Genomic DNA, 16,998 nt, shown 5'->3' with positions numbered 1-16,998 from the left:
TTTGATTTTCATCATGCAAAAGCCGACAACAAGTATGTGTGACACGAAGCAAGTACGAGTGTCACCCGACACGCACACATATAAGCACCAGAGGCTAAAACACTTAGGCCTAGATATCAGTTATAATGCTGGTATATCTGTAACAATAAACGAGCGAGTAAATGCGGCAAATGAAGCTTTCTCCGCTCACTTAAAGCAATTCAAATCTTGATTACTATCAAGAGCACATAAGATGAAAATGTATGAAGCGGTAGTAAGCGGGGTATGGAAACTTAAGGCAGCAAACACTGCTCAAATACTGAGATTTAAAAGAAGGCACTAAGAAAAATCAACAAAACAATTATAAGGACGAGTTTGAAGCATTGATACATCGTGAAAATGTTGTTGTTGTTGTTGTTGTTGTTGTTGGAGCAGCTTACTAGACTGTCAGTACGGTGTAGTTACCGGTTACCTTCGTCTAATTCATCCAACAGTAGATCCAGAAAACGTGCTGTATCTATAGGTTGGGTCCAGAGGGAGAGTACTATTTGTTGTAATTCACAACTGAATGGAACAAACAAAAAAAGCAAAATAATTTTTTTAGCGTGAAATGTCACCTTGACAACGAGTTAAACTATATCTTAATGCATGATTCAATTATACAAGGTTAAGTAAAGTTTGACAACTGATTTCGGATGCTACTTAATCCATTGATGCAATTTGGAAGCAAGGGAAAAAAGGGCATAAGTTGATCCCCTTTCTGAAAATGTAGTAAACAATTGAAAAAAGTCGTTGTAAGCCATAGAATAATTTTATGTTATTTTATAAGTGGTACTTAATTATTTATATTTTTAACTTAACTATTCCCATGGATTTGTGTCATATATATATATATTTTGGCCATGCATCGGATTGGAATCTATAGGTGCCATTTGTAAACCTACACTGAAGTAATAAATATAATAAAACAACTTGAGAATAGTGGAAACTCTTAACGAGGAAAAACCACTTTTATTTCGTCACGTCCGCTAATCATACATTTGATTTTTTAACGAGATTACCTGCAAGTTACAAGTATAAAATCTGTGTTAAAAAAAAGATAAATTCATATATACGCAGAAACACAAGTAGACGCCCAAAGCATTGCATACTTTACTTACAATTATCTTATCGAATGCTCAATAATCTGAACAATTTTTGTAAAAATGATATCCCACCGTAAAGCTCCCTGCCGTTGAACTGGTTAAACGCTGATTCCAAAGGCGCTCCTCTTATCCTCTATCAACTATGGCGTAGAAATATATGGCCAACATGCTAAAAATAACATCAAGCTCCTAGCGTCTCCTTACCATACTGCTGTCCGACGATCTTTACGTGCATTTCCTACTTCGCCAATAAAAAACATCTTGGCAGAATCAGGTCTACCATCACTAATCGACAATGTGGAGGACAATATAAGGAAGCTTTATCCTAAGCTTGCTCTCACTTCTAATGCTTTGCTACAAAAATGCTTTCACTCGGCAGACGTGCGTGCACGGGCTCCTAAGATAGCTTCATCAATTTCCAAATGCGCCTCTTTTGCAAAAGACAATGGACTGCCCTTAAGACTATTATCGACGAGACTTAAGTTACATGCAAAAATCTACTACGACATCGGTAGCGTATTGCGCACATTTTTTAGAAATTTCATCTCGCTTTAAAAGCACTAGTTGGCAGCTAATCTTCACCGATGGTTCCAAAGCGAATTACACTTCCTTTGCTGTCGTGAAAGAGAATGGAGAGCCTATATCGTATTGACTACTACTTCCGTTTTGTTTAATTTTCACCGCAGAAGCAACAGCAGTTCTCTACGCCATGCAGTATTCGTCAAAATCGAAGGGGAAATACATTATATGCGCAGACAGTATGTCCTGTTTTCAGGCCATAAAGAACTATAATAATTCCAACCACATTATTGGAACCATAAGAAAAATCCTGATTTCTCACCCTCTAATATCAAAATCATGTGGGTACCAGGGCATTCATGCATCAACGGCAATACAATCGCTGATAATACTGCCAAGGATATGAGCATTACTCCTACGATCACATCAAACCTTTTATGTAAAAATTATGTTTATCGACTTATAGAGAAGCATAGGTAAACCAAACTAGTAGCTGACTGGTTTCACTGTAGCCATCACTACTCCAGGATTAATCCTAATCGTACTAAATCAACTTATCTATCATCCCTCCCATCTAAACATACTACGCCATACACTTGTATACGCATTGGTCACAGTGTAATCACCAATGCATATCTACTGCAAGGGAGGCAACCAAGCCAATGTCCATTTTGTAATACTCCAGTCAGTATCCTGCACTTGTTAGCCTTTTGCCCTGGACTAGATAGACAAAGACAGCAGAATTTTGACGGTCATGATGCATTATCGCTATTAATTAACCCTTCCGATTCCAACATTTCGAAAATCTATAAATTTCTGAAGGACTCTGATCTTCTACGACGTATATAAACCAGGAATTCTGCACCAGCCAGCTGAAAGCCTCCGTTGCTAGCGCTGCGTTATCTTTTTGTTTATTTAGCAATTGTATTGTTATTTAAGCTTTTAAAAATAAAAAAATAAATAAAATAAATAATTTTCACAGAACTTTCAATAGAATTGAAAGATGCGAAAGTCTAAGCAAAATGGAATAGGCAAAACAGTATTGCCTGCTAACTTTTTCAGCAAAAATTTTAATTTCTACGCTTTTGAGTACTTTTTCTTTAGAATTTGCTCTGAAATAAAAAGTAGCTTTTCCAAGAGGACAACACGGATTTATTAAGTAGCTTCAAGATGGCTAACACAGGGTGAAAATTGGCTACTTACATCACCTTTAATTATTGCTTCATGATCTTAATGGGTTAATTAGTACTAGAATTCCAGCTAGACGTGAGTGCGTTGACAATACCTACATACATATATCTGGTCGGAAAAACTGCTTACGCTTTACTAATGGCTCAAAGTTTGATGGTAAAGTTGAAAGTCAGACATCTTCTCAGAAAACGAAAAGTTATTGATTAATAAATGTTATTCGAAATATGATAAACTGGCAAGAAAAAAAATGGAAAAACTGACAAAAATAGCTACACTCTGATAGTCACAGCTGTGTAAATTCATAAATTTACAACAAGAAAATGTAAGCTCTATTTAGAGTTAAACATTTATTAATCGCTCACATTTTTTTTTTTTTGCTGCACTACCTTGTGCATAATTCGGCCCAGAGTACTGGTGTTCACCCGCGAGCCCGGGAGGAAAAAACCAAGGACAGTCGGTTCTACGTTACCAGAAGGACCTGGAATTACATTCGGCCAAGGACTGTCACTCCAGCAGCATTACCTGTACATTATTACAGCTCGAACGCACGTACAGTTATGATTGCAGGGAAATTTTTCAAAGTGTGTGCAAACCGTTATTATTTTTCCAATGCCAAAGATCCTCATGGTGGGACAAAAGGCAAATAACAAAGCAAAAATCATTAAAATTTTTCAACACAACGATTTTCACGTCTCATAAATAATATACCAAAATGGGTTGGAAGGTTCGGTAAGTGCAAGGTCTCTAAGCTGTGCTTTGCCACCCCTCCACCCAGCGGCGTTTGGAAAAAAGTGCAAATGGCCTGCAAATGCACTGAACTGCAGAAGTGGATACAAATGTATACATCTGCATGTATGTATATATGTACATGGGTATAAACTATGTGCATAAATGTATGTACTATGTACAACTGTGGCTTCGTGCACTATGCCATGCATTCGGTTCATTCCCCTTTCTGAAACGTCGTTGTAAAAATTAATGTCCATGCACGTACCATCAGCAGATCCTGTGCACCCTTTGCACACACCAATGTATGTTTGTATACACACATGTACATATATGAGACACTCTACACCCTGCGTTCATTACAACCACCACAGCACGTGAGTCCTAAGTCACGAATTTTATACAAAATATGCTGCTACTAGCGGTTCACCGTGAGGGTTGTATTCTAATTCGCATACTGTACACATACATACATATATACACACGCATGAAAGCATATGAATGATCACTCCAATAGCTGCAGTAGGTTATCGGTAAATTGATCCTGTTCCTGTTGTCGCCGCCGTGCCAACGGCAGTGAAAATAACAACGACGTCAAACAACTTTTGTAACAAGGTAAATATGTATTACAAATACATACATATGCACTTCGCCAGTTAAGGATAGAAGCCGGAGGACACATCGAAAAATTTTTAGTTTTGCACAAACTGACAGTAGAATACACTCCCTCGATTAAAAGGGCGAGTGAAGTAATGCACAGTGGACTGAGTCGAGTGCATTCATCGAAAAAAAAAGTTTCGTGCCTCATGGCCATATAACCGGGACTTGGGTTTGGGTTTTGAGCAGCAATACTTTGTGATGCATAAAGTAAAGGGTGACCAAATTAGAGATATTGGATTTTAAATTGAAATAAAAATATAAAAATTCAAATTGATTGGGCAATGTTTATTACTTTTGTGTATAACCATTCATGGAATTAATTTTTTAAAGATACTCGTAATCCCTTTCAAATGTTGGCCACAACCGCGCAGTAATCCGGCCGTCCCATACACCAATTCTGAGTGACTCGCTGGAGGACTTCGGTCGGTATTTCGTAAATAACTTTAGTAATGTTGGCTACCAATGCCTCAATCGAAGCTGGCTTATCCACAAAAGATTTAGTCTTTACAAAGTCCAAAGGTGTGCCCAAGTGGCCAATCCACTGGTCTGAGACGAGAACGAAATTGCTGAAACGACGTAAATCCATTGTTTCACGGGCTGTATGGCAAGTAGCACCGTCTTGTTGGAACCAAATGTTGTGGAGATCACGGGACTAAATTTCCGTCATCAAAAAGTCGTTTATCATGGGGCGACAGCATTCGCCATGCACTGTTGCATTGATGCCAGTCTCGTCTTTAAAGAAATATTGGCCGATGATTCCTACAGCCTATAGGCCACACCAAACGGTTGTTTTCAATGATGTGAAGGAATGGCTTCGGTTTGCTATTTAGCCCAAATACCGCAATATTCCTTTTTGACGTAGCCATTAAGCCAAAACACCATAAGATGGCCTGAGCTTCCGATAAACACTTTTCACAGAGCGTCGATTTTCGTAATACATTTGTACGATTTATAAACGATGTTGAGGCGTAAATCTTTCCATGATGAAATGTCAGTGAGTATTGGAAAAATAATGTATTTAGTTTGACAGTAGCCATGCGTGATCTGTCAAAAAAACTCTAATGGAAAAAGTACCTTCAATCTGATCAGCCTTTACTTATGTAATATTTAAATGAAGATGTACACCGCGTGAGGCAATTTTTCCAGTTTTCAATTTTGGGATAGTTTTACCCCATATATGGACTATCCCATTCGTTTGATTCGTATTCGTTATAGCATTCCTATTTGTATACCAAAAAAGGCGCGCGTTACATCTAAGCTAAATATTGTCCCTATCGAAGAGTAAAAGTTCTGTTGAGTTGGATATGAAATGTGGCCTGCAGCTACGATACACAATTTTTTCAGCAGTCTTGAATTACCAATAAACAGAAATTAGCCACTGTGCAAACTAGCTTACAAACATAAATCCATGCATGCATTTACACACACATATGCATCGCTAAGTGTACTTACATCCATTGCAAACGCTCGTATGCCCAATTTATTCAGGATATATGCTTCGTATGGGTCAATGTCCCTCAAGCCAATATAGACGAGCTGATCAGCGGCCAAGCTGTAAGCGAAAACAAAAGGAAATACGTAAATAGGGATAAGAAAGTCGTGTGCAGTGTGTATACTCATATGTGTGTATGTATGACATGTATGGATACTTCGTACGTCTAATAAATTTGATAATAAAATACAAGGCTGTTCAAGTAAGATAGGTGGCCCTCTTTACCACCTGGACGAACGAGGTCAAACTGCAGTTAAAGGTGAAAGTCGATGACACACCAATACCGACCGTTAAGTCCCCAAAACTTTGTGCGTCACCTTCGACAGTTTGCTCTCTTTCTCTGCACATACAATCGCTATCGCCCCTAAGGTCCAAAACCGGAGCAAGGTCCTCAGCCTGCGACAAGCTCTTGGGGCAAAGACAAAGTAATGTTGCTGGTGACATTTAAAACAAACAGTCGTCTGGTACTAGTAATTTGCAGTGGGCAAAGCTCCAGATCTGCCAAAATACTGCTATCAGGACAGCCACGGAATGCCTCCTGACGTCTTCCCTGCTCCGGGTCAAGGAGCACAGTAAAATGCTCAGCAAGCAATTTCTGCTTGGGTGTTACCGTAGGAATCAACACTGCAGACATTCGTTCCCACGACAGTCGGTTATACGTTACCGGAACGACCCGGATTTATATCCAGCCAAGGAAAGTCACTTCAGCAGCATTCCCCATATATGTATGGAGAATGTTTATGCTGCTACAACAACAACAACAGCATTCGCTACAAACTGAGTCATCTGGCAAGCACGACAGGACGCATCTCCACGAATACACCGATGAAGTGCAGCCGCTGAAGGTGATTGCTACTTTGTCGTTGTGATTCGTCGCATTCGACAGGGAGTTAACGGTGGACCAGAGCTTATTCGCACCAGTGGTGAAGTTACAGGTTTTTAAATGCTCTTCCTATTTGGTCTGCTTATGCTGGGTGACTAGTCGCCGAATCTCCAAATTGAGATCTCTGAAACTGAATTATCGCTAAGGAGCTGTTAAATGACGCCAATGATGATCCTCAAAAGAGCCATTACTCAGGGATGATTTCTCTACGACTTTTTCCTGTTAGCAAACTTGAAGAAATATATGAAAGGATGGAGGAGATGAAGACTGCAAAGCTGCAATAGCTCAAGACAATAATAAAATGTTCGTCAAGGATTGGAAAAAGCGATGGCTTAAGAGAACTGTATATGCGGGGGATTAGTTTGAAGTGGACAAAATAGATATTGAGGAATAAATATACATTCTTCGAGAAAAATAGAAAGTCACCTTACTTTTAGAACTTCAAATCTTCGCTGGTCACTTTCCAGAATTGGACAGCACCTCAACTGAGGATATTATTAGCCTCCTTGACGACCAAAACGAGGGCCTCAACACCAATGACTGGCGGGTGCTCAACAGAGTGCGCAAGGGTACTGTGGTAGAAATTACCATTGCTATTGACCAATCTCCGCAGAAGTCATAAAGACTTCCAACAACTGGTTGAACTACGGGTTCGGTAAAACCCAACTTCGTCCAAAATCTAAAGGCCCGATTGATCCGCCTAAGGTTACCGAACAGGACCCTGACCCCTCGGCGAAACAAAGCTCTGAGGAAGCGCGAACTTTGACTCCAACGGCTTCAATAGCCCAGGACGATAAGGCCAGCTGCTCCAGACACGAGCCAGAAAAGCCAACAACATCCGGCACATGGCGCCATAACGTGGCCGAGGGTATCCGCATGCGACCCCCGCTGCAGGCTGATAAAAAAGCGTACAGCCACAACAAGGATCGAAGGGGGGATCAGATGTCCGCTGAGGAAGCAGTCCTGCTGAAAAGCAACCGAGGCAAGAAAAAGGCAGCCATTCCCAAACGAAGGATCACTAGATGACCTGGCCTAAGCGTAAACCTTACAACACCAGAAGGCAACTCGGATGCCTTCAAATAAAACTCCATCACGCAAAAGCAGCCTCGGACGTGCTTACGAGGAGATTTAACCAAGAACTCTTGGATGTAGCTTTCATTCAAGAACCATGGGTACGTAAAGGAGTCATTCTGGGACTCCAGAGCGCAAACGGTAAGTTGATATATGCTGCCAACAAAGACCGTCCCAGAGCGGCGTTGATAATAAATAATCAACTAACCTTTATCCCAATATCACAGTTCATTACAGAAGACCTGGTGGCGATTTGGGTAAAAGTGCCAACGAGCAAAGGTGAGCATGAGGTAGTACTTGCCTCCGCCTACCTTCCAGGAGATGAGGTCACTGCTCCAACAAGGGAGGTTATAGCCCTGGTGGAATATTGTCAGCAAAAACGTCTCCGGTGGATCCTCTGCTGTGATGCAAATGCGCACCACACAGCGTGGGGAAACACAAACATCAATCCAAGAGGTGAGTACCTTATTGAATTTCTACTTAGGTATAATATATCTATCCTAAACCGAGGCAACGAACCTACATTCATTAATGCAATCAGAGATGAAGTCCTTGAAATCACTCTCTCTAGCCATAATGTTTTGTCCGAAGTCTCAAATTGGCATGTGTCAGAGGAAACATCTATGTCGGATCACAGACATATTAGATTCGATATAGGTGCAACCAAACCACAAATGACAATTTACAGAAACCCCAGAAAAACTAACTGGGACTACTTTCATTTCTATTTAGAACAAAGTGTTAACTGCTCTAAGCGTCACATTCAGCTTATATCTGAGCTTGAGTTCGAATCGAACGAACTACATTCAAACATAATATCTGCGTTTCACGAAAGTTGCCCAGTAAAAGCCACAAAGAAATGTTCCTTGGTGGAATAGTACACTTTCCAACCTGCGTAAAGAAACAAGAACCCTATGGAATAGAGCTAAAGCAATGGGGGACTGGTCCTCCGACTCAACAGCCCTAACCAACTACAATAAAGAATTGAGGAAATCTAAAAGGGCTACTTGGAGGAATCACTGTGAAAAGATTTGTAGTCTTCCGGATGCTATTCGTATCCAAAAAGCCCTACTAAAAGATCACTCAAACGGCAATAGTACCCTGAAAAAGCCAGACGGAAGCTACACAAGGAATCCAGAGGAAACCAGTCAACTTCTGCTGGACACTCACTTCCCTGGATCACTTGTGCTAGACGAGATCTCTGTACCGGCAGAAACTACTACATCTGCGGGTGCTGAGAACTTAAAACTAGCAAACAAGCTATTCCATGAAAAGCGGGTACAATGGGCGATATCAACATTCAGCCCATACAAATCTCCTGGTCCTGATGGGATATTCCCCTGTCTTTTACAGCAGGGTGAACACCATATTATCCCTAATTTGACCAGACTATACAAAGCAAGCTTACTGCTAGGATATTTGCCTACAAAATGGGCTGAGGTTAAGGTCGTATTTATTCCAAAGGTAGGGAAGAAACCCGAACAATTGCCTAAATCATACAGACCAATTAGTCTCAGCTCATTTTTCCTCAAAACAATGGAAAAGATAGTTGATCAGTATATTAGGGAATACAATCTAGCTAAATTCCCACTGCATCGACTTCAATTTGCCTATCAACAGGGAAAATCCACTGAGACTGCAATACACAGCCTGGTAACAGTTATTGAAAAGGCTATTGAGTCCAAACAGATAGCTTAATGTGCATTTATTGACATATCAGGAGCTTTTGATAACACCTCCTATGAGGCAATCTATAATGCCCTATATCTAAAGGAGGTACCTGAACCCATCACTAGATGGATAATATTCATGCTGAAATCTAGGACGATCAGCACCGAACTAGGAGGAACAATCAAATCTATTAAAGCCACAAGAGGTTGCCCTCAAGGTGGCGTACTTTCTCCTCTTCTGTGGACTCTAGTCATAGATGAACTTCTCCACAAACTGAATAACCTAGGATGTCACACTCAGGGTTATGCTGATAACCTAGTAGTTTATGTATTAGGCTGGCATGAGGAAACCATTTCGGATCGCATGCAGCAAGCCCTTACAATAATAAACAAATGGTGCACGGAAAAAGGGCTCTCCATCAACCCATCCAAAACAACACTTGTACCGTTTTCTAGGAGAAGGAACATAAATCTCAAATGTCCGACCCTTAATAGAACAACACTTGAACTCTCGACAGAAGCGAACTATCTTGGCGTTAGTCTTGACAAAACGCTTACGTGGAACTCCCATATTGAGAGAGTTACTTCAAAAGCCACAAGGGCATTCTTTGCCTGTACAAGGCTTTTTGGTAAGACATGGGGACTAAGCCCTAGAATGACCTTCTGCACATTCACCACAGTTGTAAAACCCATAGTCACTTATGCATCCTTAGCATGGTGGCCCAAGGTCAAGCAAAGAAAGGCGGCAAACGAATTAAGCAAACTGCATCGCCTGGTATATGTTGGTATTACAGGGGCTATGAAAACGAGTCCCACGGATGCATTGGGTGTGCTCCTGAACATACCACCGCTTCCAATTCTAATTGAAAGGGAAGCTCGCTCGAGTGCCTTAAGACTAAAAGGTATATCTGAACTTAAAAGTGGGGATATGAAAGGACATTTAAAGATCTTAGAAGACTTCCTACATAGTCCCATTCTTCATAGGGATGATATACTATCACCCAAACCAATACTCTTCAGGAACTTCCAAGTTATAATCAATGAACGAACAGACTGGAGAACTAACTCTATCACTTTCAAACCTGGCTCCCAGCTATGGTTTACTGATGGGTCCAAATTGGAAAATGGTAGAACAGGGGCAGGAATCAATGGGCCCAAATTCAAAAAATCGATTCCGATGGGATCCTACCCAACAATATTCCAGGCAGAATTCGTAATTCTCTTGCCACTGTGGACCAATGCAGCTGACAGCTGACAGCTTGCGAGTTACGTTTTCGAAATGTGCACATTTGTCAAAAACTTTTGAAACACATGCTACGTTCTACGATCACCATCACACGATCGCTTGGCAACATCCAAAGCACGTGAAGGAGTCATTTGCATTACGGCCGCGAGCTGAAAATTCCCCATTGAGACTTGTTGAGAGAATTTGTGTACACACAGAAAAGAAAAAATGAAAAAATAGCATTAAAAAAGGACACGACAAGCTAACTGCATGGCTGGCAGTTGGCTGCTGTCCTTATGTCGCATTACTCATAAGTGCATATGCGCTTGTATGTATGGGTGTGCCCATTTATATTGCAATCGCCTTTTGGAACATGGTTCTACGCGGCCCAGTTACGTCCACCCCGAAAGAGTTTCAGCGGCGCTCGTTCAGGCGTGCAATGTTGAAAGTCCATTTAATATTAGTTTTCATGCCGCACAACTATTATTAGGATTTTCAGAGGAAAAAAGTCAAAGGGGTGCTTTTACATGCTTCTATGTATGTATGTATGCTCATTCTATTCAAAGTTGTTTTGCTTGTAAAAGCCTTACACAATCGGCTGACTTTCAGGTTTTAGCGGTTTAGTTTACAGACATACATACATGCATGCATGCACGGGTGTTAATACAAGGTCTTTCAAGTTCGAGCTTCTTTTATTCAATTCACATAAAACACATATTTCGAATGGAAGTTTGTTGTCTGTTTATTGACGTATAGACCACAAATAGGAGGAGGAGCTCGGCCAAATACCCAAAAAGGGTATACGTGCCAATTATATACAATACAATTATATAAAGTGTCCACCGCGTGCACGTTTACTGTTGACATTTAAGCACAATTGAGACTTTACCTCAGCGATTTCGCACCGAATTTTATCTTTCAAAGCTTTCAAATAAACTCTGAAAATAGTCCAATGGCGTTAAATCGGTTGATATTGCCAGCCAAATTATTGCAGAATGTTGTGAAATTATTTTTCCTGGGAATTTCTTTTGTAAAAAATTGATTGCTTCGGTGGCTATGTGTCACGTTTCAATATCTTGTTTGAACCATTTATCGTCAATACCCATACCATCCCACAAGTTTTGAACTTTTTCAATACTTCTCTTACGGCGGCGGTATATTCAATTGAACACATGAGGCGAGCTTCCACTGGTAATTTTATCTATTTTCAAGTTAATCGACTAAATACTAAATTTTGCTATTCACTTTTTTATTCAGAGCTTTGTTGAACGACTGAAAATATGCATAATTTTGCGAAATTTCAAATTCACATACGAGTATATCCGCTCCTTTTCTAGCAGACTTTAATTATCTTGAACTATATTAATTTTTAATAAATTGTAGATTTTCTACCTAACATCTATGAAAGAATATGACAATGAACTCTACATACTGTCAAAACGAAACACTGCTAAAAAGGAGACTTCAACTTGGTATACCCTCTATATGAACATAGGTATACACACATCCACATATATATGTAAATAGTGGCATAAAATGCTGCTTCAGGGGCTTTGTTTTCGCTACATTTGCATAAGTTAAGGGTGGATTAGATGTGATTATGCTTGCCCATTTGAATTTTTCTAAAAAATTGTAATTCTTCATGCACTGCAGCTTAAAAGAGTAAAACCCAGCTGACTTTGTCTAAATGCGTTTTATGAATCCATTTCATTTTAAATATTCTACTTTTTCTTTGTTTTTTAACCGTATTCGTCCTATCCAATAAAGATCTACACAGTCCTTTCAGCAGCAAAATGGCTTCTAACATCACCAGAAAAGCTTGACGTCGAAAGTCTGCAATCGCAAGAAATAGTCAGTATATTCGCCACTCGACATTGCCATTGGTTTCAGGAGCACCGGATAAGAAAATGAAAACGTAAAGACGCTAACACTGTGATTAGGCGCAAAGCAAGCCCTGTAGTATCGCCCCGATAGTTTAAAAAGCAAAAAAATTATATGTAAAGTAAAGAACGAGGCCGAAATTCGGTAACTGTGAAGAGCAAACTGGAAAAACGCTCGAAAATTTTACCAAAAAATTCGATAGAAGGGGCTATTACAGGAATAAGAAAAAAGACAGCGACCAAGGGAAGAAGCAGGCCACCTCTGCGTTAAAAAGTCCTAGTTGGATTAACTAATCATTTCTATAACTTATACGAAATTTATAGCTGTTTCAAATTGCCACCGGTGAGCCAGATAAAGAAATGACTGGCATGCTTTGTTGAACTCGACTAAAATCACAAAGAAGAGGGGGACTGTATAAGAAGAAAATTATCCCATGCTGCTCAAGAGTTTATTACTGATGATGCGCGTGAATATTGGATATTGGAATGAAGGCAACTTTTAGTGCTCTGTATGAATGCACTCGTGTGTACCATGTACACACAATCATATAAAGTATGTGCGCATGAATTTATGTAGATATGTAGAGCTCCAGTATCAATATTATAATGTCGCTTTATTCTTGACCTACACTACCTCGGCTCAAGTTTCTATGTTGTCGTCTTTGGTTTTGTATTTCCTCAATAAAGTCCTCAAAAAAAAAACCAACAAAAAATTTAAGTGGTTAAAACTTGTAAAATGTCGCAAACTGACAAATAGAAGGTTTCCTTGCCATTATTGCTACACGGCACTAAGGTTTCAAGTATTAAATTAGCGTAGTGGTAGGAAAGAATTATAAAAAATAAAGAAATTATTTGCTGAGTTTTGCGGTAAAAATTTATATTTTATGCGTGCACTTATGTTTATACTAACAAAAAAAAAAAACGAAAACCCCAAGAACTACTTATTCACGTGTATGCATGATGCCTTTATTTTAAAATTTCAGCTTTCAACAACACAAATCGATTGGTCGGTTCCTTAATAAAAATAATAGGCTGCATATAACGGTATCGCTAAACTCATATAATAAACACATTCTCAGAAATAAACACGAATTGAAACTTGGGAATTGTTTGTTGCGAAAGATTATTTGAAGTCATATATTATATTAAATAGCTATTAGGTATGCACTTCTGAACCACAGCCACCTTTGCTGCACTCCCTGTAATAATATGAAGAAAGATTTGATTGCCACAACAATACAATTGCTAATAGAATGTTCTTCATCTGACAGCGATGATGAAATTTAACAAATTATTGGCGGCAAAATAAAATCATTTTGCATTTTATTTGCTTTATTTTGTTTTTTGTTTTTAATTTAATACGAGGTAGCTCAACTGAAAACATTTGTACTTCTTTTGGGTTTTCTCGCCAACAATTTAATCAGCTGTTCGTAAAACTTGCAAATTATTACTGATTTTGCGTTCATGTGCTTTTTGTTGATATTTTTCCCTTTGAGAGCGAATTCTCTCGAAATTAAGTTACTGGATAAATTTTACAAGAACAGACCTAATTACACCCAAGAATGTTGGAATACAAGACTACGTAGATTGCAGCGGTAATTTTGTGAGAGAGAAGTGAGACTTTTGACTTTTGCAAACAAAAATGAAAAGTTAGGATATGTTTATATAAAAATGAACGAGCAGAGAAAGGCAACAGTTATTTACAGTAATAATAATAATAATAAAACTCTAAAATTGCGTTACCTTACCCATGACGGGATTGTGTGAACCATCATTAGTGCAGATTCTCTCCTAGAGAAAAGCTATAAAAAAAGGGAAACATTTAAAACAGATTATACGTTTCTAAACGTTTCCAGCTTGGGCAGCCCCTCTCTAAAATATCAATTTTGTCACAAGCTCCGTGTTATTCAAAAATATGCAATGACTTCTTCGAACACACCAATTTCTTGCAATCAGCTAATTTCTAATAGGCTTCAATGTGTCGCCTTTATCTCAAAACACGATCCTCGTCATCATATTTGTATGTACATATGTATATATTTACAAGTATGTATAGATACATATGCATATAATATATATGAAAATTGATGTTCACTTGTTAAATGTATAGCAACAACAAATTGCAGATACCGTGTGAATTGGTCACCGAACTGCTATTATAGTTATTGTTGTTGTTTTACGTTTCAGACGTCGCCGTTTGGTCTACTAGAACCATTGTAAAGCAGAGCAGAAATACATGCATATATAACTGTATATACATATTTTGGCATGCAGCTGCATACATACATACACATGTATGTAAGTGAGGAAACCGAAGCGATGAGCACGTCGTGCTAGTATTTGCTGTTAGTGGCGCTTTTGAAAATTGGCGCATGGTGGTTGTTATTTTTTATAAAAACAAAAAACTTCCTGCTTCAACATTTTAGTCTGCAATACCTATGTTTATATGGATGTATGCCGATAAATCCTGCACATTAATCATATTGAAGCGAATCGATTGAACTGATCGTAAATCGAAGCGTCGTATGATTGTGCGTCATTTTGTTCTGCGGCTTGATAATTTGTCGCAACTGATTTTTATTGGTGCTGCCACTAACTGTTGCCATTCGCTTTTGATGGTGTTAATTGCATTGCATTATGTTACGCGTACAATGAATAGCATTTTGTGATTTTAAATTCATTCATACATACAGTCAACAACATCAGTATTCTATTACTTTGCATTTTTTCCTTTTTATACACAAAATGCCACATTATATTTACTACTACTACCACTTTATATTTTTGTAACTTTTCCTCCGCTTTATTCACTTTTTCGTTTGCTCGCAATAATTGTGCTGTGCTCTATCTATCCTTGGCTTCCATATAATTTATTTAGCGCCCAAGCCACCCTCAAGTTTTACTCGACACGCTTGTGTTACGTAAAACATATATACATAAATATGTACAAGAGTACATCCGTCAGAATACGATTTTCTCAAACCGCGGCATCGCCGCCCCCGACGCATACAGAGAATGTAAACAAAACTCACGCGATTAATAGCGGGCAGAAGACTTTTCAACCCTTAACTGGGCGTCCATTTGTCCCTCATTTTTACTAGTACGCTAATCTGTTTTTCTTACATCCGTTCAATATGATTCTCTGCTGATACGCAAAGAAGCGACCACCCTGCAGTTCTTCGTAGTGTGCTGACACACACCTTGTATATCATTGTATTTGTTCGTTTGTATCATCGTCTCATCGCCGTCCAAAAGCGGTGTTATGCAGTAGAAGCAGAGAACTTTAATCAACGTTCTCTGGTAGTTCGGAGGGTCGGTCTGTTTTCGCTCGCTATAAAGCGGTTGACGACCTCTCTTTCTTTCCTTCTTTTGTACTTATTTTGCAGTGCGTGAAGTAAGGCGGAAGCTTGCGCACTGCCTGAAACTCCCTTTTCGCATTGTAAATTTTCGTCACTTACATTTACATACCTGCCGCAACGTCGGAAATCGCTAATGGCGGCGTCGTAAGCGCTAAAGTCGCCGGCGAAGTAAACGTCGGCTGCACCACTGTTTGTTAACGAGCAATCTGTGCTTTGTATTTATGATGTGCACTCTCCCTAATGAAGGTGAATAAATTTACGCAAAAGCAATCGTATATATATATTTATATACCAACTAGTGAAACGGAAGTTGAAAGCCATCGGAAATAATACCGTCCACATTCATAAAGCCACATATGCCTTTGAGTATATACTCGTACATACAACTGATAACTCGAAGAATAACTTTTTACAGACAAAAATAAGAGCAAAAACAATTATCAACAATTTTTGGTAAATATAGAAAACTGAAATCATAGTAAATGTTATTATAATAATGGTATTATCTTGGCTAACTGTTTATATTGGTACCATCAAATGTCCATTGTAACTTAACGACGGGATGTAGCACATACATATGTAAATATATACAACTATGTACATCGAATCCGACTCTCTCTCTCTATGGTACTTTCTATACTAAAAACTATTAAAAACAAATTATGACAAAAAATACAAGAACTTTTTGTTTAATTTTTTACTGTTCATGCTAGGATCCTGCCATTTGGAAATAGTGAAATTGTTTGTATGTCCTTATTTAAAATTAAATTTGAATTACAATTACAATTCGAATTCGAAATTACAATTCTACGTCGATATAACTACATATGTATATATGTACATGCAAGTATATATATACATATATGAGTTTTCCATGAATTGATGTGTACACAATTCTAATATCTACTACACACAGGTATTCACTATTTCCTAGCAGCCGCTTGCGCTCTTCGGAGCGTCGGCCATTTTACACATCAAAACTAAAGTAACAAGAAATGTTAATATTGAAGCAACAATAAGATCAGCGTACCTAGTATTGCCAGAGAACGTGAAAAAATTAGTTTTCAGTGCTACACAAACAACATAAGAACAACGCAGATACTGAACTACGAAATAATTTGGACGAAGTCGTATGAAAATCCGGCAACACATAAAAGCTTCCGTCGCCAATAGTGACTGCGAAGTCCACTTCGCCGCA

The 16,998-nt window shown here is 38.9% G+C and overlaps 2 protein-coding genes across 2 annotated transcripts in view; one reads left to right on the top strand and one right to left on the bottom strand.

Annotated features, from left to right (window-relative positions):
• The window catches only part of LOC129238186 (arginase, hepatic), a 45,801-nt gene that overhangs the window by 1,130 nt on the left and 27,673 nt on the right, over window positions 1-16,998 (bottom strand). Inside the window, exon 4 of the mRNA XM_054873223.1 lies at window positions 5,673-5,772. Coding sequence (XP_054729198.1) covers window positions 5,673-5,772 — 100 coding nt within the window. The remainder of the gene's footprint in view (window positions 1-5,672; window positions 5,773-16,998) is intronic.
• Window positions 7,003-16,998, top strand: part of LOC129238183 (protein elav) — a 30,751-nt gene continuing 20,755 nt past the window's right edge. The window contains exons 1-2 of the mRNA XM_054873217.1: window positions 7,003-7,807; window positions 7,894-8,122. The gene's annotated coding sequence lies outside the window, so the exon portion shown is untranslated. The remainder of the gene's footprint in view (window positions 7,808-7,893; window positions 8,123-16,998) is intronic.

Source organism: Anastrepha obliqua, chromosome 2 (genome assembly GCF_027943255.1).
Source record: "Anastrepha obliqua isolate idAnaObli1 chromosome 2, idAnaObli1_1.0, whole genome shotgun sequence".
Lineage (NCBI taxonomy): Eukaryota > Metazoa > Arthropoda > Insecta > Diptera > Tephritidae > Anastrepha > Anastrepha obliqua.
This window is presented reverse-complemented; position numbering and strand designations above follow the sequence as displayed.